The sequence below is a fragment of the Lycorma delicatula genome, chromosome 1 (assembly GCF_047948215.1).
Source record: "Lycorma delicatula isolate Av1 chromosome 1, ASM4794821v1, whole genome shotgun sequence".
In the NCBI taxonomy this organism is placed as follows: Eukaryota; Metazoa; Arthropoda; class Insecta; order Hemiptera; family Fulgoridae; genus Lycorma; species Lycorma delicatula.
In genome coordinates this window covers 108,651,484-108,672,989 of record NC_134455.1, presented here as the reverse complement: position 1 = coordinate 108,672,989, position 21,506 = coordinate 108,651,484, and the positions used below count along the sequence as shown (strand labels likewise).

General features: G+C 31.9%; 2 protein-coding genes across 2 annotated transcripts in view; one reads left to right on the top strand and one right to left on the bottom strand.

The window, feature by feature from the left end:
• RpL11 (ribosomal protein L11) overlaps nt 1-8,789 on the bottom strand; it is a 29,256-nt gene extending 20,467 nt beyond the window's left edge. Inside the window, exons 1-2 of the mRNA XM_075359060.1 lie at nt 8,687-8,789; nt 4,762-4,923 (exon numbers count right to left, since the gene is read on the bottom strand). Coding sequence (XP_075215175.1) covers nt 4,762-4,923; nt 8,687-8,692 — 168 coding nt within the window. The 5' untranslated portion in view covers nt 8,693-8,789. The remainder of the gene's footprint in view (nt 1-4,761; nt 4,924-8,686) is intronic.
• A 273-nt stretch (nt 8,790-9,062) lies between these two features.
• LOC142321043 (116 kDa U5 small nuclear ribonucleoprotein component) overlaps nt 9,063-21,506 on the top strand; it is an 89,883-nt gene continuing 77,439 nt past the window's right edge. Inside the window, exon 1 of the mRNA XM_075359051.1 lies at nt 9,063-9,174. The gene's annotated coding sequence lies outside the window, so the exon portion shown is untranslated. The remainder of the gene's footprint in view (nt 9,175-21,506) is intronic.

The window sequence follows — 21,506 nt, the reverse complement described above, 5'->3', positions numbered from 1 at the left end:
TATACTTGACGTTTGAAATACAGAGAACTTATTATGCTATGGATTAAAAAAAAAAAATTAATTCATTCAGTTCAAACAAAAAATATAATTATCTTTGTGTTGGTCAAAATATCGAGAAAAAATTTAATCCGAGAATTTTCCAATAGATATTAAACAATGTTAAAAGCTACAGTATAGTTAAGTACAGAAAAGAATCATCTTCAAATGAATAAATTACTCTTTTAACCTTACAAGTGCCAGGGTCGCTTAAAGTGACTTTATCTACTGATCTTTGGTGCCAAAGTCAGCTGAACTGACTATTAGAAAAGGAATTTTACTTGTCTGCGATTCTCTCTATTGACTTTTTTTTAATAATTATTTGAATAGAAAAAATGATACAGAGTCCATTGATCTGCGATTGATCAAGTGGTAGGGGATATACAGTATTGTGAATATAACCTCAATTTGGTTGGTTTGTTTACAGTCAGTTTGTTTAAAGTTAAACTGTCTTTTATTTAGAAATGTTTGATGTGTTTTTCAAATAGGATACTGTAATTTTGTTGTTTTCTTTAGTAGGCTGCTTAGTTTTGTTTTGAAAATGAATACTAATCATGATTTGGCTCTTATAGATTGTGAAGGAAGTGATTTTGGTATTTCAGATTATTCTATTGAACCTAGTAGTGATAGTGATGATTCTGATAAAGAATTAACAAGTGAAGGTAATAAGGTAGGAGAAAATATTGATACTGGTATTCAAAACACTGGCACAGATACTGGAAATCCACTTGGGATGACTAATGCTGTAATGTTATTTTTAACTGATATGCAAAGTAGAAGGTAAGGGATATCACCTCATTACAGACAACTTTTACACTAAAGTATCTTTAACAGAGTTGTATAAAAGGAAAGTTATAATGACAGAGAGTGTAAGGTCTAATTACAGAGGTCTACCCAAAGAGCTAACGCAGTATAAATTTCAATCTAAGGGAACAGCAGTATTTTTTAGAAAAGGGGCTCTGTTAGCTTGTGCTTTAAAAGAAAGAAAAAAAACTAAAAAAACACGTTCTCATTCTTTCATTTGCTGAAGTGGCAAAGATGAAAGTATATAAAATTAAACTTCGCAGAGATAAGAAAACCATCCACGATACTTACATACAATAAAAACAAGGGTGGTGTTGATGTATCAGACAAAAATCTATCATGATGCTGCTAATCATGATACAAGGTGGTACTGGGAAAAAAAGTTTCAAAATTTAATTGATGAAGCAATAGTTATGGTAATAATGAGGATGATGTACCTTTGAGACCTGGACCTCTGGTAAACTTAAAATCTAGCGAGCAAAACCATTTTTTTTGCAAAACTTCCAGATAGAAAGGAAAAAAGTGCATTGTATGTGGTCCAAAAACTAAAAGAAATAGGTCAACATTTTGGTGTCCAGGTTGTAATGTAGGAATCCATCGCAACTGTTGGCAAAAACTAGATCATTATTACCGCCCATTAGGTTACAAAAGGCAGAAAAATGCCTGAAATAAAATAAATAAATTTTTCAAATTATTCTAATATAAATAAAATGTAAATAGTGCAACTCTATTGAAAAAGCCTATAAGTTAGTTTTATGTATAAATGTATTTTGTTGTCTTCAATGGTGAATAGTGTAATGATCTCAATGTTGTAGTGGGAGAAGTTTTTTGCTTCTAACTTCAGACAACCACAAAAAAGCATAAAAAACAAAATGTATATATTGGAAAATTCCTGCAGTCAATGGATAATCTCTGTCAGTACAAATGTTTTATTTTTTTTTGTTTTTCATACATTTTTATGTTTATTGCTACATTTAATGAACAGTCGTTTTACTTATTTTACTGATAATTAGGTATTTTGAAAGATGAAATCTTTCTGAATAATTTGATCTCATATTTTACAGCGCAGTTGTAAAGAAACAATCAGAAGGCCGAAGAACTTATAAATTTGAGCTGGCAACACAGACTTGTTCTTAATGGGCATTTGTAGGGTTAAACAGTTATGACTTTTCTTTCATTCAGACCTATCAAATTTGTTTTCCACAGGACATCTAAAACAGAATTATGTTTTTACGTATAAAGAATTAAAATTCCATAAGAGTTCACCAATCTCAATCTCATAGGTTACTGAATTAATAGAATACAAAGCAATTACGTACATAACATGTTTTTAACAGGAGAAAAATTTCCTGATAATTTTAATTCATAAGAAAGGGATGAGTTGATTGATGTTACATAATACTTTTGAATGAATTACTGTATATTTAAACATAAATAGCAGAGAATGATTTAAAAGAAAAAACATACAAAACAAATCGCTAAACAAGTTAGTATGATACTAACACCAATTACTTATAAAGATCAAAACGATTATGGCTACTTTACACCAGCCTTTAATTAAATACAAACAAAAAAACCTTTCAAAATCAGTTTTTTTAAAAAGTAAATAACCAGTTACTTATCTCTTCTGAATTTACTTAGGAACAGAAGATAATGCTCTTGAAACATACCTTAGATCTATCCCGTTAACAAAGGAGCATTATAGGCAATATTTAATACTGCAAGTGATAAAGCAATAATATCATTAATCAATCAATTTTTATTAAAATGTACTAGAAACATAAGTTTTATAGATTTAACTTATTTCTTTGTTCTTTTTGGGGTTATATTAGCTAATAAGTAATTTTTGATGAATCAGTGTTTTAACAGAACAGACACACATCATAATTTACAAAAGTGTAAATGTGTAGAGGCTATAAGAGGGGTAAAGAAAAAAAAATGTAATTAAGTTAACATTTTAAAAACTATAAAACCCCCTTCAAAATACCATCCATTAGATAATATGTTCTTGTCCCAATGGTTTTCCCACTGTTTGAAGCATTTTTTAATATTCTTCTCAACTAATGCAGTTGGACTTCTAGAAATTTTTTCTTAAGCTCTTCTATGTCCTGAAATGAAAACGCTTTCCCTTTAGGTTTTTCTTCATTCTTGGGAATAGGAAGAAGACTGGGAATAGGGCTAGGCTGAGTGAGTAGGGAAGGTGAGAAAATGTTGTCATACTGTTTTTCATTAAAATCTGGTTGAATTTCAACACTGTGTGAGCAGGTGTGTTGTCATGATGAAGCAGCCAGTCTAGTCTCCTGATTACCATAATTCAGGTCATTTTTTCTTACTGCCTTCATGCAATCCCTTCAGCATTTGCAGATAGTAATGTTGGTTCACTGTGATGTCCTGAGGAACAAATTTAACGTGAACAAACCCTCTGATGTCAAAAAAAAAACAAACCATCACAGACTTCACTTGTTGGTTTTTTTTTTATCTGGGTAATGATACTGTCTTCCAATGGCTGGACTGCTGTTTCATTTCATGGTCATAGTCATAAAATCAAGAATCAACCACTACTATGACTTTGACCAAAAATTCCAGGTAAGTTTGTGCCTTTTCTTTCAATTCCTGACACTGTCAGACGGTTCTTCCTCTAGTCATCGGAAAGCAATCATGGAACAAACTTTACCATGACGTGTTTTATGTTCAAATCTTCAGTTAGAATTCTTTGGCATTAACTCCAGGAAATTCCAGTCATTTATTCCAATTTACTGATTATGTCTTATGCCAATTAAACATGATGGCATCACACACTTTATGAACATTTTCACTTTTATAGATGATGAGAAGGTAACGAAAATGGGTTTCATCTTCAAGTGATATTTGGTCACTTCTGAACAGAGCAAAGCACTTTAAATTCTTACCTGGATAAATTTTGATGTCAGTATGTTGCTCCTTAAAGTTTGCCATTGCAAAATTGCAGGAAGTATTGGGAGGGACTTAAGAAAACAATCATTCTATCTGCTGTGATGATTTCTCATGAACGCTACCTGACTAACTAAGCAGAGATAATGTCTAGTTAATGTACCTAGCAGAAGGCATCACTGCCAACCCATTTGCCTACAGAAAATAATACTAGTTTTCTTTTTTGTACCATCCTACTAAAACTACTGATCCCAAAAGCTCTTGGAAAGGGGAGATATATTCATGTAACATATTATAGCCATTACTGATTAAAGCACGACTTATTTTGGCTATGTTGTGGTACCATATGTTTAAGAATAGCACCATGAAAACCTTTTCAATTCTACTCTTAAATAAAACTTATCCATACCTGCTATGTATAATTTCTTAATTTTTAAAATATAAACATCTTTCACAGATAATTGTATATTTATTTCTTTTTCTATTATTTTAAACATATATAAAATATAAATTGGTTAAAGAGGAGTGGGCTACAACATCATTCACAAAAGTTACTGGTAATGAATTATAATGCAGTGCAAAATATTGTACAGCACTTGTGTTTCAACAAATGACTACATCGATTTGGTATGTTAAGTTATAAAGGAATACAAAATATTTTTAAAACTATTAAATAAAGATTTGTTTACAAGGTATTTTCATTACAAGAGTTGTTACATTTTCAATGGCTGTGCAAAACAAAGAAGAAATTAACTGAAAAGAAAATAGAAATAGATCTTGAAAGGTATTTTTATCATCACATCAACCAATGAATGTAATAGCAAAAAATTATCAATTTTATTTGAAGCATTTCAGTATAATATAAAAGAATTCATAATCTTAGAAACAACTGGCTGAAAAGTTCAGAACACTTATTACAATTATGTACCAGAGAATGCTGTAAAAATTGACAATGTAAAGAGCAATTGGCTCTTATATTAAAAAATTAACAATTTTCAGAATAAAAAATACCTTAGCTGCTCTGGTCAACCTGTCACCAGATTCACCCACGCAGATATTTAGGCACAACTTACGAATCCGAACTTCACGCATAACATTTTTAGTTTTGTCTTTTGGCTCCTTTTTTTGTTTAGGAGGCTTTTTGGCCGAATCTGGCTTCTTTTTTGGTTGAGCCTGAAAATAAAAACAAATATATTTAGAATATTTAGATTAAATTTTCTATAGTCAATTTTTTATTTTTCCTCTGTACATTAAATAACTATATATATTTTTTCAGCCTACGCAAAGTACAGAATTAGAGAACAGTCTTACCTTTACTTTTTTATGTTCAAAACATTTTCGGGCCTAGCCTATCTTCAAGTGATTTTTTTATTTATTATAAATTCTTGATCTGTTTACATTTACACATTAATTTTAGCATTTTAATTTTATTTTTGTAAAAATTGTTTAATAAAATTTAAAAAATTCAGAACAAACATCTGTTCAGAGAATGAAAATGTAACTAATAATTTATCAATATCTTATCTTTATATGCCAACTTACATAATTTTAATAAGAATGTCCCCATCAAATTCTGCGCAGATTTATAAGGCTGTTTTTCTAAAATTTCTAATTTTATCACTATTTTCATGTTCAAACATTTACTTTTTTGATTATTTCTAAACTAGTTATATTAAATGATCAGCTACATCTGAGAAACCTATTTTGTTATTTTTAAATGATCTAAAATGTTCATTAATCTATATTTAAGGGACCTTTAACCAATATACATATTTTCACAATTTTTGCATTTTTTTTATAAATACCTAAGAATCATATTTATTTTTTACTTTTTTATTATAATATTTTAAATGCTTTATTATATGATTATCAGGTTTATATTTTTTATCATTATATGCATCAATCAAGTTTTATATAATTTCATTTGCACAAGAGTATTTTATATTAACAGAAAAAAAATATAACACAAGCAAAAGAAAAATAAATTATTTAGATGTAAGTATTAAAATAAATAAAAACAATCAAATAATTGGAGTATTCATAAAACCTACCTCAAATGAAATTATAAACAAGAATTCTAATCATCCTTGGTCTCAAAAAAAAATTAATATTTTTAAAACATGATAAATGGAGCAATAAAATACATAAAGGATAAACAGGAATTGTATAATGAAATAAATAGTATAAAAAATGGATATCGTACGTCATCGATTTATATATATATATATATATATATATACACACACACACACACACACACACATATATAAAATTCAAAAAAGCACAATTCAGAATTTTTCAATAACACAAAAAATTACTACATTAATAACCATACATAAAAATAAAAATAGTGAAAATATTTATGTAAAATACACTTATAAAAATAAAATTAATGAAATCTTGATTGATGCATATAATAAAAAATATAAACCTGATAATCATATAAAAATTAAAAATATTATAATAAAAAAGTAAATACAATTCTTCTGGTATTTATAAAATAAAATGCAACAATTGTAAAAGATATATATATATATATATATATATATATATATATATATATATATATATATATATCTTTTACAATTTACAATGGATATCGTACGTCATCGATTTATATATATATATATATATATATATATATATATACACACACACACACACACACACACACATATATAAAATTCAAAAAAGCACAATTCAGAATTTTTCAATAACACAAAAAATTACTACATTAATAACCATACATAAAAATAAAAATAGTGAAAATATTTAATAGTGAATATATATACTTACTATTATATATATATATATATATATAGGTAAAACGAATAGGTCCTTTAAGCAATAGATTTAAACAACATTTTAGATAATTTAAAAATAAAAAAAAGTTTTCTCAAATGTAGCTGACAACAAATAATAACCAAAATATAACTAGTTTTGGAGCTAAACAGGAAAAGGAAAGAATATAACTAGTTTAGAAAATAATTTAGAAATTATCAAAAAAGTAAATATTGAATATGAAAATAGTAATAAAAAATTATATATATAAACATAAATTCAGCCTTATATCTACAAAAAGAATTTGATGGGGAAATTCTAATCAAAATTATGTAAGTTGGCATATAACGATAAGATTTTGATAAATTAATAGTTAGTTATTGCAATACTCTTTTTCATTCTCTTGACTGAACAAATATTTGTTCTGAATTTTTAAATGTTTTTAAATTTTATTAACAAACAATTTTTACAAAAATAAAATGTAAAAAGCTAAAATTAATGTGTAAATGTAAACTAATAAAGAATTTATAAAAAAAACAAAAAACAAATCACTTAAGATGGGCTAGGCTCAAAAACATCTTGATGAACATAAAAAAGTAAAGGTAAGCAGTGTTCTCTAATTCTGTACTTTGCGAAGGCTGAAAAAATGTTATATATTTAAAATAATGTAGATAAAAGTTATTAAGACATTTTTCTTTTTTATGCAATAGATATAGTTACTATAACAAAAAAATACATTATACAAAAATTTGTCTGCTGGAAAGACATTTAAAGAAAGAGAAATAATGATTAGTCTGATAAAACTAACTCAGAAAAAATGAAACAAATTTATAATATCAATCAAATCAAACAACACTTTAGTGAAATTATTACCAGAAGACAGAAGAGGGTAATCACAAAAAATAAAACATTTCTATAAATCATCCAACATGTTTTTATGCTTAGAGTTAATTAACATTTTATGTAGACTATTGATTAAATGCTTCAGCAACTTGCAGGTCATATGGTAAATATAATAATAAAAAAAAAACATTTCAACCATAAATAGAACAAAGATTTGTCAAATTTCTTCTTAATGTGGGCCTTATTTGCTGTATATTGGTGGAATCATCATGGCTATCCCCTTATCAGTATTTAGTTATTATATAATATCTTTAATGAAATGTGGCTAATCACTGGAACTCTCTCACAGCAAACATCTATACTTCCCCAACAAGGAGGAAGTTGGAGCACAATGTATTAAAACTCATCACTAGCTAGAAATACCACAGATAGCATTAATATTTAAAATAACAATTAATGTTTTATAATTTATATCAAAAGAGACAAAATGCTTTACTTGGAAATTCAGATACAATAAGGATGTTCAATTCAATTACAAGGTTCTGAATATGAAACAGCAATATGGTTATCTTTTATCACTAATGTAATAATAGTGGAAAAGGCAGGTTACAGCAAGTTTCTGACTGCATGTAAGGTAGCGTTTGTAAACACAATCATTAGGTAAATTGATCTAACAAAAACACAAAAAAATAACATAAATTGCTGTAGAATCACACCACATGATAGTCTTTAAACAATGCAGGCTAACGTAATTAATGATTAATGAAACATTTAACTTGAAATTTTCACATTAAGACTTGTTAAAGAACAGAATCTTACCTGAAAGTTGGCAGGCTCATAATCACTGTCACCTGATACGGCATTAAATATTATTTACAACAGATTTTTCCCATTCCAACAGTGACTAATTTAAAAATGTATTTTTCCAGAAAAGTTTTTAACACCGACAGATGTGAAAAAGACATGCTCGTGAAAACAGTTAAAATTCTAGTTTCAAAAAACTTGCCAACATACTTAACATAGTGGAATAAATAACTAAGATCTTATAAAGGTATACATTGAAGTTTAACCATAACCAACAGATAGACAAAAATTCACATTAATGAAATCCTAATAAAGAATAACACCAGAATCCGTGTCAACTAGTTCCATTAGGTTATGTCATCAAAAGTAGCATGAAAGAAAAAAAATTAATACTACGCAATAATAAGTTTGGGAATACGTATTAAAAGTAACGATAAAAAAAACATATATATATTTTTTTAAATATAGATGATTAAAGATAAATCTCGATGTATAAAATGTTACTTACAGGCATTCTTCTTCCAATACACGAGAACAGGAAACGTAGACACAGCGCTCTACAGGAATTCCGTATGACCAACCTTGTTAAACCAATTTATTGTAAACTTTTGAATTGGATGTAATCTATAATTAATCTCGAAATATTAAACAATTCTTCACCTCTTAGTAATTACTAATTTTTTCGTTTAGAAATTCTCTTATTCTTGATTTTTATCCTTTAATATTTGTTATAACTTGTTTGTTACTTTTATTAAAATTCAATTATCTATTGTATAGTTTTAATATTATTTTTTACTGTTTTTAACTAAAAGTAAAAAATATTATTGTATTTATTTCAAGTAAACACCGTATAAATTTATGGTGCTTTCTTTTATGTGAAATAGGTTATGTTTATCCGGCAAACTGTGTGGAAGCCGGCATCGTTTGTGTTACGTTCTGTTAAGGTTTAGTGTTATTTAGTTTTTTGAAAGCTTATGTACATTGCTGGAAATTCACGTAAGTAATTAAATTTTTCTGCTTAATTGCTTTAGACGTTCAGTTATTTTTGTTTATTAAATTAATGGAACAAATATCAGTAGGGAAGAAATTATTAGTAGAATCTAACCTTGCCTAAGTTATATATATTTTATTACCTGCACTGTACTGTTTACGAATTGTTGCTGGACAAAAAAGGTTTATTGCTTATTGAAAATAGTTGCAACTGAAATTAATTAAGTGAAAAAAGAGTTTATGATCCGAATTCAGTAATAATAAAAACTTAATTTTACAAAACATTTAAATCTTACATTAGTTGTACATATCGTCTTATAAAAAATAATATATAATAAAATTTCCCCAACCTGACTGCCTGCTATTCTAGATGATTCTGGTTATTGTGGAAGTGGTTATCCTTGAGAACTTGACTGCAAATGGTAGCAAAACCTGCTGTGATAGATCATCCAAAAATTGTAATGCACATGTGCTGCTTTTGAATGGAGAAGGTAATCCTCCACTAACTTTGTTATCATGCAAAGAGTGTGTTATTTGCCATATTGTAATTATCTTAGATTTTAAATCTAAGGCTACTATCCCATTTCTCTTTTTAATTGGAAAAAAGAGGACTCATTTATATAATTAAAATATTTCAACAGGTATTTATTTCTTAATAAGAATAAATTACTGAACATTTAATGATTGCTTTTTAAATTCTAATTTTCTTTTTTTCTATAGTACTAGTTGTTACTGCACTCATCTATTGATGACATTTGTGAAAATGAATATGATGCTAGATGTGATTGTATTGCATTTTATCTTAATGAAATGGGTGTTATAATGTACAGATTGCATAAATATTTTCATTAATAATGATTCTTTAATTATTTAAACAACAATAGCTTAAGATTTAGAACATTATTAATTCAATAATATTGTAATGTAAAATGATCACCTAGTTTTTGAGCTATAATGATTTTACTACATTTTGATTGTGTTTTTTAAGCACTTCTTTTGTGTTTACAGTGTTTTGAACATATATACACATACACACATGAGATGTGTGAGATAAGTAATGAGACTGAATTTTTACTTACCAAAGTTTTTTTATTTTTTTCAAACAACAATATTATCCCTTTCAATGTAGTTCCCTTGGGCAGCTATACACCAGTGGAGTCGTCCCCACTTCTGGTAGCAGCGCTGGAAGGCTTTGACTGCTAGGGCTTTTAACTGGTCGGTCACAGTATTTTGAATGTTCTCCACAGTTCCAAAATGACATCCTTTTAAGACATTTTTCAATTTCAGGAAAAGGAAAAAGTCACAAGGAGTCAAATCAGGTGAATAGGGGGGTTGAGGAACCGTAGGAATGCATTTTGAGGTCAGAAATTCCATGATGAAAATTCGTGACATGGCCGTGTGACATGGGGCATTGTCATGATGAAGCATCCACTTGTCTGCAATGTCTGGTCTCACGTGAATCACACTTGTCCTGAGCCTTTCAAGGACACCTTTATAAAACACTTGGTTGACAGTTTTTCCTGGAGGAACAAATTCCTTATGCACGATACCCCTACTATCAAAAAAGCAGATCAGCATTGTTTTGATCTTTGATTTGCTCATTCAACATTATTTTGGTCGAGGCGATGAGGGAGAGTGCCACTCCTTACTTTGCCGCTTTGTTTCAGGATTGTACTCAAATATCCAATCACAGGTGATGAATCACCTGTGATCACACGATTGAAGAATTCTTGGTCATTGTCAATCCTCTCAAGAAGATCAATGCACACGTTTTTTCAATTGTCCTTCTGTTCTGTTGTGAGGTTTTTTGACATAAATTACAAACCTTTTGCATGTCAAAATCATCTATCAAAATTTGATGTACAGTGAAAGTGTTTAAATTTAACTGTTCACTCATCATCCTTATTGTTAAACGACAGTCTGATCTCACAAGAACCCTCATACGCACAACATTTTTGTCAGATTTTGAAGTTGAAGATCTCCCTGAGTGAGGTTGATTGTCAATGTGTTCTCGGCCTTCCAAAAATGATTTGTGCCAGCAGAAAACTTGTGCTGTTGATAGGCAATGTCTTTTCTCATACACCTCGTATATATAGTATCACATTTTATTGATTGATTATAGAACAAACTTAAATCAGTTTTAAAGATTTTTATATAGTAACATTGTTGCTAGTTTTAATTTACTTTTAATACGGCACATTTTAATTAAAACATGTGTCACATTGGCACTGATCTTCCTGTTGTAAGCTATATGTCGGTTGGTATACCAACTTGTACCTATAATCTGGACTATATTTAGTTAGTCCACATCATTTACAGTGAAGTGAACAGAAATGGTATTTTTTTATTAGCAATTAATTAATTTCTTTTTACTATTATTTTCCCATACGGTTGGGTTTACTTCATTTATATACAAAATAAAACTAATTTGTTTATATTGTTATCTTTTATGACTGCATAGATCACTTTTGTCCGTCCATTATCCAATTCTGTTGGCTGGGACTGTTTGGGCCTTATGGTCCTCCGAAGACTTTTTCATGCATTCTGATTTTTGTTCCCTTTGTAGTGTTTAAAATGTTGTGTTGTAAGCTTTTTTTTTTGATTGTGAAGCAAGTGTTTTTGTTCTTGTTTAATTTTTATCTTATCTCTGGTGTCTTCTGGTTTAAGGCCAATTTCCTTCAGATCCTCTCTTATTTCTCTGATCCATCTGCATCATCATCTTGGGGTCAATCTGTTTGAAGTGTCCCAATAAAACATATGCTGGTTGCATGACCAATTCAAAAAAAATTGAAACTTACCCTCTTGTTTCCTACATGTTTCAGGACCTTGAAACTATTTATTTATTTTTTATTTAAGCAGTTTACCTGTGGTGGCCATTTTTGTCATGGTGCACACACCTATTTTTGCGATTATAAGGGTTTACGTAAAGAATCATAAATAAAGAACTATTAGTCTTGAAAGAATGTAACAAAAAGCAATATATATTTTTTCAAGGTAAAAGATTGGCCCAGTGGTTTATTTACCTATCTCTTCTTTCTATGAGAAAATTACCAATTTTTAAAAGTTGAAAAGTTTTTCATGTACAACAAAAACTGAAATTTCACCCAAGGTAATTTTTTTCAAGAGGCAGGGATGGCATACACAGTTTGAATTATTTTTTTATGTGTAGGTATATGTTAGTAGTTTTACCATAAATAATATTAATGGTGATAAACATACCCCTTAATTTTTATAAATTTTTGAAGACTTCATTTTTTTAAATTCAAATTTTGGCATCAAATAACTCTGATGGGACTGGTGATAAAAATCTCAAATTTGCACAATTTCCTGTGTTTTTGTAGACGTTTATGGCAAATAAAAAAGTTTCTTGTGTATTGTACTAATAAAAAAGTACAATAATTTTTTCTCAATAATCTTGAAAAACCTGTTGCAAGTGATACCATTTTTACTCACTAAATAAGTGCTCCAAGGGTTTTCTTGTCTTCTTTGCACACTACATTTTTTATATATTTTTTATATTTAGCCCTTGTTAAAGTTGATGTTTTCAGTATTTTTAAAATAGTTTTTTTAAAATTATTAATGATACGTTGTAATTTAACCAATACCAGTAACCTAATACAATTTTGACTCAAAAATGCTTGTAAAACTTACTCTAACTGAGATTTCAGTGAGTAGCCTACATATTTTTCAAGAATTCATTTTTTTTTATTGGTTTATTTTTGTAAACACTATCGAAGGAAAAATAAATTGTAGCAAAATTTTAATTATTCTTCAATGAAATAGCTTGGTTTTGTAGCAATGAAAGTTTATTATTTAGTGTGGTTAACCAACAGCTATGATATCTCTTGCGATAATTCTCTTGAAATTGTATGAGAACTGTAGTCACTGTAGTTAATTCAAGTGATGTCAACTTTCTCAGGACTTTGCAGATCGGTACCCACACTTGTCTTGTTAGGACTTTTGAAATGATGTATGTGGTCCAGCTGGGTGGAAAAAATGAAATTGCACATCGTCGTTTTCGAAGCTTATCTACCACTTCTATCCATCACCACTGATCGTCATACACACAAGCAATGGTATTTTTCTTTAAATGAAAGTGGTACATTTCTTGACACAGGATGGTCTTCATAGTCCTTGGAGTCTGAAGTAAAGTAATATCTTACCATGCCTTCTGTCATGGGAACATACTTGTGGTAGCTTCTAGTACCAACAACTCTTTCACAGCAGTCAAAACGTTTTTTTTAGAGTTTCTGAAATCTTAGTTATCTCATCTGATATAATCAAAAAATACATGATGTTTTTCAGCTTGTGATTACAGAATGAATACATTTCATCAGTGTTTAGTATCTGACTGTTTAATGGCCTTTGCCACATATCATTTTGTTGTTCCTCCCACACCATCACAGGCGTTTTTCCTATGGGATGATCCAAAGAGCGGCCATTCGGTTTCAAGGTCAAAGTCTTTTTTGTGACTACACAAATTAGCAAAATTCTTTTTATTTTTATACCGACTTGAAGCACCATCAGTAAAATAGGTGAGTTTTTTAGTGTTCTTAGGAACTTCTTTGATATGATCTGTTAAAAGTTTTTGAAAACAAAAAAAATTTGCTGTATTGTACTTCAAGTGGTCACTTAAAATATAAAGGCTTTTGTGTTTTAATACTATTTATCTTGAAATAGAACACAAAAGGGTGAACTGTGGCTTGGTTGTTGACCCAATTGACCCATCAATACGCTTTGTATCTCATCTTGAACAAGAAATGAAAGGTTTTCAGCAAAGTCTGCCCACACCAAACATTCTTCTTCACCTAATACTGATTTCTTCTTCCTGAAAAACTGAGCTTTAGATTTTGACAAGAAATGTTGAGTTTTCAGTTTTTCAAATTTTTCCACTAATGATTTGAAAAACTCATCTTTGGTCTGAAGAACAGTAATCATCTCTGCCCTATCAGCTGTTACCCAACTGTTTGTGTATTATTGTATCTGGCAACATATCATACTTTTTGGAAAAGTTAAGCATGTCAAACACTGTCTGTTTACCTGTACATTTGGTGCACACATTCATCTTATATCTGTAGTTATCCTTGTCACAAACAAAGATATCTACTAAGTCCTTATAGTCAACATTAAGTTTGGCAACATCAGTCATGAGTTTGATGTTCTGGTGATGGGGGCAGAAACAAACTGTATGAGTCCCGAATGCACCAGCCAAGATACACCATTTTGGATGGATTTGCAGAACGTTGATCTTCCAGTTTATTTCCTCAGGGTTTTCACTTTTAAAGGAGACATACAATTCGTTTAAGTTTACCAGAAAGGCACTTTTGGTTATGCTCTTTGACACCATCAATACGCGTGCTAACACAATCCCTTTTACCAGGACACAGCCTGCTATTATTGTCATCTTCATAAAATAACAACTTTCTTTAATTGTGTCATTACTAATTCCTATTTTATGTCTTTTACTTAACTCTGTTAGAATAATTCCTTCCTTGTTAACTAATTCTCTAGTAAGTCTAACCAAACGCACATTGAACTCTGATGTTAGTTTAGATTTGGTCCAAGATTAGGGAAGTAAACTGATAATTTTATCCTTATCTTATTTAGAAGCAAGAACACGTTTTTCCTTTAGTTTTAAAATAAGATCATCATATTCATGTAAAGAAGATTGAGGTAAATTTTCATTTACAGAAACTTTTGAGTCAAAACACAATTCAAGATTTTTTTAATTTCTCAGATACCTTATTTATTTTAAATTTTAATGCTGATATGGCCTTTGATCCATGCTTAATTTTTTCAAATTTGATGGAGGCGATACACCCAAAATGCTACAAGCAGCATCCAATTGTTCAGTATCGTGATGTGGGGTATTCATATAATTCTTGTTCTGCTGAGAAAAAATACTTTTGAAACAGTTAACACAAAGAGACTTTCCAGGAACTAAATTTAAATTTGGAAAAATGTGTGAAGAGCTTGCTCTAATGCTATTTGTCTTAAGTTTTTCTAAACTGGTTTTTTTAATGAGTTCTCAAAGGGTCACAGCAGAACTGTCCATACAGGTGACTGAATTTTCACAAAAACCTTTTTATGATATTTACAAATACCAATGACATCTGAATTAATGTGTAAAAAAATAAGTTGTTGGTTTTCATTACTAAATTTACATATTTTAACGATTTCTTTTAACACTGTACCATAAACTGTTTTATGAACGCTTTATTCACATAAATTCCTATGGGACATTGTTCTTCCATTGTTTTATGTGAAGTTACTTGAAAATAATGTAAAAATTTACCTGATTTTAAAATTTGCAAGTATAATATTATTAAATAAAAGTTATTTATTTAATAAACATTTTCAAACACATGATAAAATTTGAGACATTTGGTAAAGATGTGAACAGGTCACTGACTAATATCAGATTGACCACTCTGTAAGCAGAGCTAAATGATGCTACAAGCATAAATGAGCATGTTGCAACATAAATTTTCCTGACGACTGGAAATGACTTCAAGCACCTCTTATAACATGAACACTGCAGTTGAATGGTTCAAACAAGCCTACATCAACTATAGTAATAAGTATAAAAATATTAAAGTGCCAAGAAGACAAGAAACCCACTTGCAGCACTAATTTAATGAGTAAAAATAGTATCGCTTGCAACAGTTTTTTCATAATTTTTGAGAGATAACTTTTTTATTAGTACAATACAGAAGGTACAATACATGGAGGTAAAAGAATTTTGTTATTTGGGAAGTAAAATTACTAAAGATGGACGAAGCAGGAGCGATATAAAATGCCGAATAGCACAAGCTAAACGAGCCTTCAGTAAGAAATATAATTTGTTTACATCAAAAATTAATTTAAATGTCAGGAAAAGAGTTTTGAAAGTGTATGTTTGGAGTGTCGCTTTATATGGAAGTGAAACTTGGACAATCGGAGTATCTGAGAAGAAAAGATTAGAAGCTTTTGAAATGCGGTGCTATAGGAGAATGTTAAAAATCAGATGGGTGGATCAAGTGACAAATGAAGAGGTATTGCGGCAAATAGATGAAGTAAGAAGCATTTGGAAAAATATAGTTAAAAGAAGAGACAGACTTATAGGCCACATACTAAGGCATCCTGGAATAGTCGCTTTAATATTGGAAGGACAGGTAGAAGGGAAAAATTGTGTAGGCAGGCCACGTTTGGAGTATGTAAAACAAATTGTTGGGGATGTAGGATGTAGAGGGTATACTGAAATGAAACGACTAGCACTAGATAGGAAATCTTGGAGAGCTGCATCATCAAATGACTGAAGACAAAAAAAAAACACAATACAGAAAAAACGTTTTTATTTGCCATAAACATCTACAAAACACTGTAAGTTGTGCATATTTTGAGATTTTTATTACCAGCCCCATCAGAGTTATTTGAAGCCAAAATTTGAATTAAAAAAAAAATTAGTTTTCAAAAATTCATACAAATTTAGGAGTAAGTAGATCACCATTAATATTATTTATCGTAAAACTATTAACATATGCCTACAGGTAAAATCCAAACTGTTTATGCCATCCCTACCTCCTAAAAAAATTACCAAAAATGAAATTTCACAGTTTTTCATGTTTAACTTTATTGGCAATTTTCTCATAGAAAGAAGAGAGATGGGTAAATAAACCACTGGACCAATCTTTTTCCTTGAGAAAATATGAATCAATTGTTTTTTGCTTCATCCTTTCAGGATCAATAGTTTTTTTAGTTGTGATATTTTCTGTAAACCCTTACAATAACAGAAATAGTTATGCGCACCACAACAAAATGGTCACCACAGGTAAATTGCTTAAATAAAAAATTTTAAAAGTTTAAGGTCCTGAGACATGCAGGAAACAAGTGGGTAAGTTTCAATTTTTTTTTTAATTGGTCAAGCTCTACCACCCTTGGGTCACTTCAACTGAGTTGCCCCTTGGTGTTTTTAGAGTCAAGTTTGTACTGTACTAGCTGTTTCAGAAGTCTTGAATCTTGCATCCTCATGATATGTCCAAAGAATCCTAGTCTTTTTTTACGCATGGTATCAGTGATTGGTACTAATTCTTTATACATGACTTTGTTGGGCACAACCATCACTACCCATCTTCCTGGTACATTTTATTGATGTTGGTTGTTCCAATTTTTTTTTTCGATTTTCTGGTGTCTTGTCTGTCTGGTTGTTTGTTCAGGTGGAAGAGTGTTTCTGCTGCATAAGTAGCTTCTGATTTTATATCTGTGTTGTACTGTCTTATTTTTGTGTTTATTGTCAGACTCTTTTTATTGTAAGAGTACCAGGTTAATTTTTGAGCTTTAGCTAGTTTGTTTCTTCTTATTTGGATCGAGGTTTTTTTGTTTAGGTTGTTTGTTATTATGCCTCTGAGGTATTTAAATTGGCTTACTATTTTGATTTTATTACAATTTATGTTTTATTCTTTTAATTGTGTTGTTTTTGAAGCATAATTTCTGTCTTTTCAAATGATATTTTGAAGCAAATTTTATTTGTAATGTTGTAAAAAGTTTCTTATATATATTTTATCTTTGTCAATGTCGTTTGCTGGCAGTGCCAAGATGTCAGAGAAACCATGGCAGTTTGTTTTGATTTTCTGACCTATTTTTATTTCTGGGGCATTTTTTGAGCCATTCTCTCATTACCTTTTCCAGAGCGCAGTTCAATTGTAATGAGAGTCATCGTTTTGGCACAGTCCTATTTTGATCTGAAATGGTTCTGAGAGTTTGCCTCTGAATTTCAATTTTGACTAGTGTTTGTAAGGGTCAATTTTACCATCTTTATTAATTTGGGATGTAGTTTGAGGTTTCATAGAATTTTTAGTAGGGATTCTCTGTGGATGCAGTCATAAACTTTCTTGAAGTCTATAAATGTTATCACCATGTCTCTGTTTCTTTTCCTGTTGTAATCCATTATTAGCTTGAGACTTATGATCTGGTCTGGACAGCTCCTCCAGGATATGAAACCTCCCAGGTATTCTCCACTTCTTTCTCATGTGAATTGATCATGAAAGAATTTTGTATGTTGTGTCTAGGAATGAGATTTTTCTATAATTATTAAGTCTGTTTTGTCCCCTTTTTTTGTGTAGCAGATGAATGAGGGCTGTCGTACTTGTTCTGGTAGTTTTTCTTTGATCCAGATGTTGACAAGCCGTTGATGAAGGGCAATTTTTGCTAATCTTCCTGTATGTTTCCAGATCTTTACTTCTTCACTGCTTTTTTTTTTTTTTTTTTTTTTTTTTTTTTTTTTTTTTTTTTTTTTATTTATATATTCCCACCTACTCCTCTGGAACGGATCTACAATCAAGTTTGACTCGCACCAGAGGAGTGTCCTTTACTCTAGCTCGCCTCCCCGCCCGCCGGCTGTATGTCCGGCACGGCAGGTCAGTTCACCGGTTAGCTCTTTTATTTCGTAGGTGGAATTTCCACCTACACAAGCCGTCATCAGCGAGCGGTTTCTTCTTGACGAGCTTCCTCATCTTTCTTCTTTATAACTGCGGTTATAAACGACGAGATCACATTAAAGTTATCCTCGTTAAGTAGCCTTTTATCCACCACATTCTCCGTAGATAATGGCCCTATACGTCTTACACAGAATTGCCTGCTTTCAGTCCAACGGTTACATTCAAATACTACATGTTCAGTGGAATCATAAGCCCCACAGTAAGGACAGTTGTTGTTATCTACCCTTAGTCTCGCACATAAATAGGACCTGAACGACCCATGCCCTGTAAAAAATTGCGTTATCCAGTAATTTATGTCCCCGAACTAACTTTCTATCCATGGTCGGATCAAAGGTATCAAACGATGTGTCCATCGTATCGTGTTAGCTACATCCCAACGATGTTGCCAATTACGCAGCATCTCTTCATATGCTTCTTTAGAAGGTTGTCCACATGCTATACTCACTCGCATCTCCGCCAGTTGTTTAAGCGGAGGAACTCCTGCAATTACGAGTACTGCCTCGGTGGAGACTGAAGAATATGCGCATATCACTCTTAAGCCCATGCGCCGTTGAATTCCTTCAAGGGCTCTTCTGTTCTTGTCGGCACGCAAAGCTCTTTCCCAGACTTGTATACCGTAAAGTAAGATGGAATTAACTACGTGAGCGTAAATCTTACGCTTCGCAGTTCTGGATCCTGTCATATTACCGAGTAATCTGCTAAGATTTTTGACCGTGCATTCAGCTCGTTTACGTATTTCATTCACGTGTGCCGTAAAACTCCTCCTCTTGTCAAGCCAGATCCCTAAATATTTGGCTGAGGTCTGTTGCTGGACAAGATTACCCCCTACTCGAATTAGGATGTCAGATATTCTCCTACGACCTGTCATGACTACGTATTTTGTTTTACCATGCGACAGTTTTAAGCCTTTAGTAGACATCCAGACTTCTGCCATTCGTATCGCTGCGTTTGCCTTCTCCGATACCTCTACTTCAGTTTTTCCAGTAAAAACCAAGGCCAGGTCGTCAGCAAAAGCCACTGGGAAAACACCCAGAGGATAACTCAGCCCGAGAATTCCGTCATAGACCAGATTCCAAAGGAGTGGCCACAAGACAGAGCCTTGAGGCACTCCACACGTCACTTTGAAGCGGAAGCAGGATCTACACTGGTGACAAACAACAAACCTATCCTGCAGGTAATTCTGGATAATTCTTCTTAGGTATCCAGGAATATCCTTATCTCTCAACGCTTGTAGGATCGCATCCCATTTCAGCGAATTAAAAGCATTGCTCATATCAAGCAATATCACAATTGGTATCTTCCTGGTGCGCCAAGTACCCGATGCCGCTTCGTTCACCAGACGCATAACTGTCTTAACAGCACCCACCGTAGAACGCCCCTTACGGAAACCAAATTGTGCGTTAGAAAGGCCACCATGTTCTTCAATCGCATTTTTCAGCCGCAATTCCAACAATCTCTCTAGGAGTTTGCAGATGTTATTAATCATGCATATAGGTCTATATGCTACTTGTAAGTCATCGGTCCCCGGTTTCTTGATAAGGGCCAACCTGGACTCTTTCCATTGCATTGGAATACAACCATCTCTCAGGATCTTATTCATGATATTAAGAAGCTCTGCAGGCATCCTCTCTGCTAATATTCTGATTATCTCGGCTGGAATGCCATCTGGCCCGAGTCCCTTATGTAGCTTCAGTCTTTTCACCGCCATTAATAGCTCACTAGCGTCAAGAAGTTCAAAGCTATTATCCACAATCTCTTCCCGAATAGGATCCGCTTGCTGAGGAAATAATTCCTTAACAACACGATGGATCTTATCGTCTGTTAAGGCAGGTAATCTCTTCCCTAACTTGTTGGTAACAATTTTAAAACCCCTGCCCCATGGATCAGCATCTATATCTTGACACAGTCACTTCCAGCAACTGGCTTTAGCCCTTTTAATTGATGCATGCCTTGCTTCCACGTATACCTCACGCGCAGCATCCCTTAATCTAGCATTCTGCCTACCCGATCTTTGGTAGGCTCTTCTTGCTTTCCATGCTGCCTTCCGTAGTTGTTCCAAATCAGGCGACCACCAGTAAGCATGTTGCTGCCTCCGGGGATAAACTAAGACCCCCGCTTTTCCGCATTCCTCTTGAACTTGTTCCACAAAATCTTCGGGGGACATATCGCCAGCAAGTCTTAGGATTATTCTGTCCCTAAACCGTAAGCATCCTTTTTTGGAGACGATCAGCCTTCCCGACATTACACAAATTTCCCTGGATCGGGACTCGAATGCTATAAATAGATGGTCCGATAAACTCTCTTTATTAATAATCCTCCAATCAAAGAAGTCGTTAATATTAGTACTCCTTGTAAAGGCTAAATCTATTGCCGAACACGACATTCGTCTACGGAACGTCATATCTTCACCGTTTATACAAGTCAGCCCTAGTGTATTAACATACTCACTCAGGTGACGCCCTCTTAGACTGTTTACAGTTCCCGCAAATTCGGGACTTTTGGCGTTAAAGTCTCCAGGGATTAAGACTTTACGACCTCTATGCCTCATAACCTCTCCTGCAAGATTTTCTAGGAATACTACAAAATTATCTATTCCCGCATTTGGAGAATTGTAGCAAGAAAATACTACGATTTCACCGAGGTCGGCCCATATAAAACCGTCACTGCTGCCACTGCTAATTATAGGGATCCCAGACACCGGAAAACCAATAGCTGCTGTCGTTGTCGCATCCACTAGCTATCCTGTTCCAGAAGTGAGATCATAAGGAGGTTCCGACACAAAAATGATGTCTGAACGCTCCGTCAAAGCGGTGTCCCACGATAAAACCAATGACTGTCGGCTCCTATTGCAATTGATTTGTA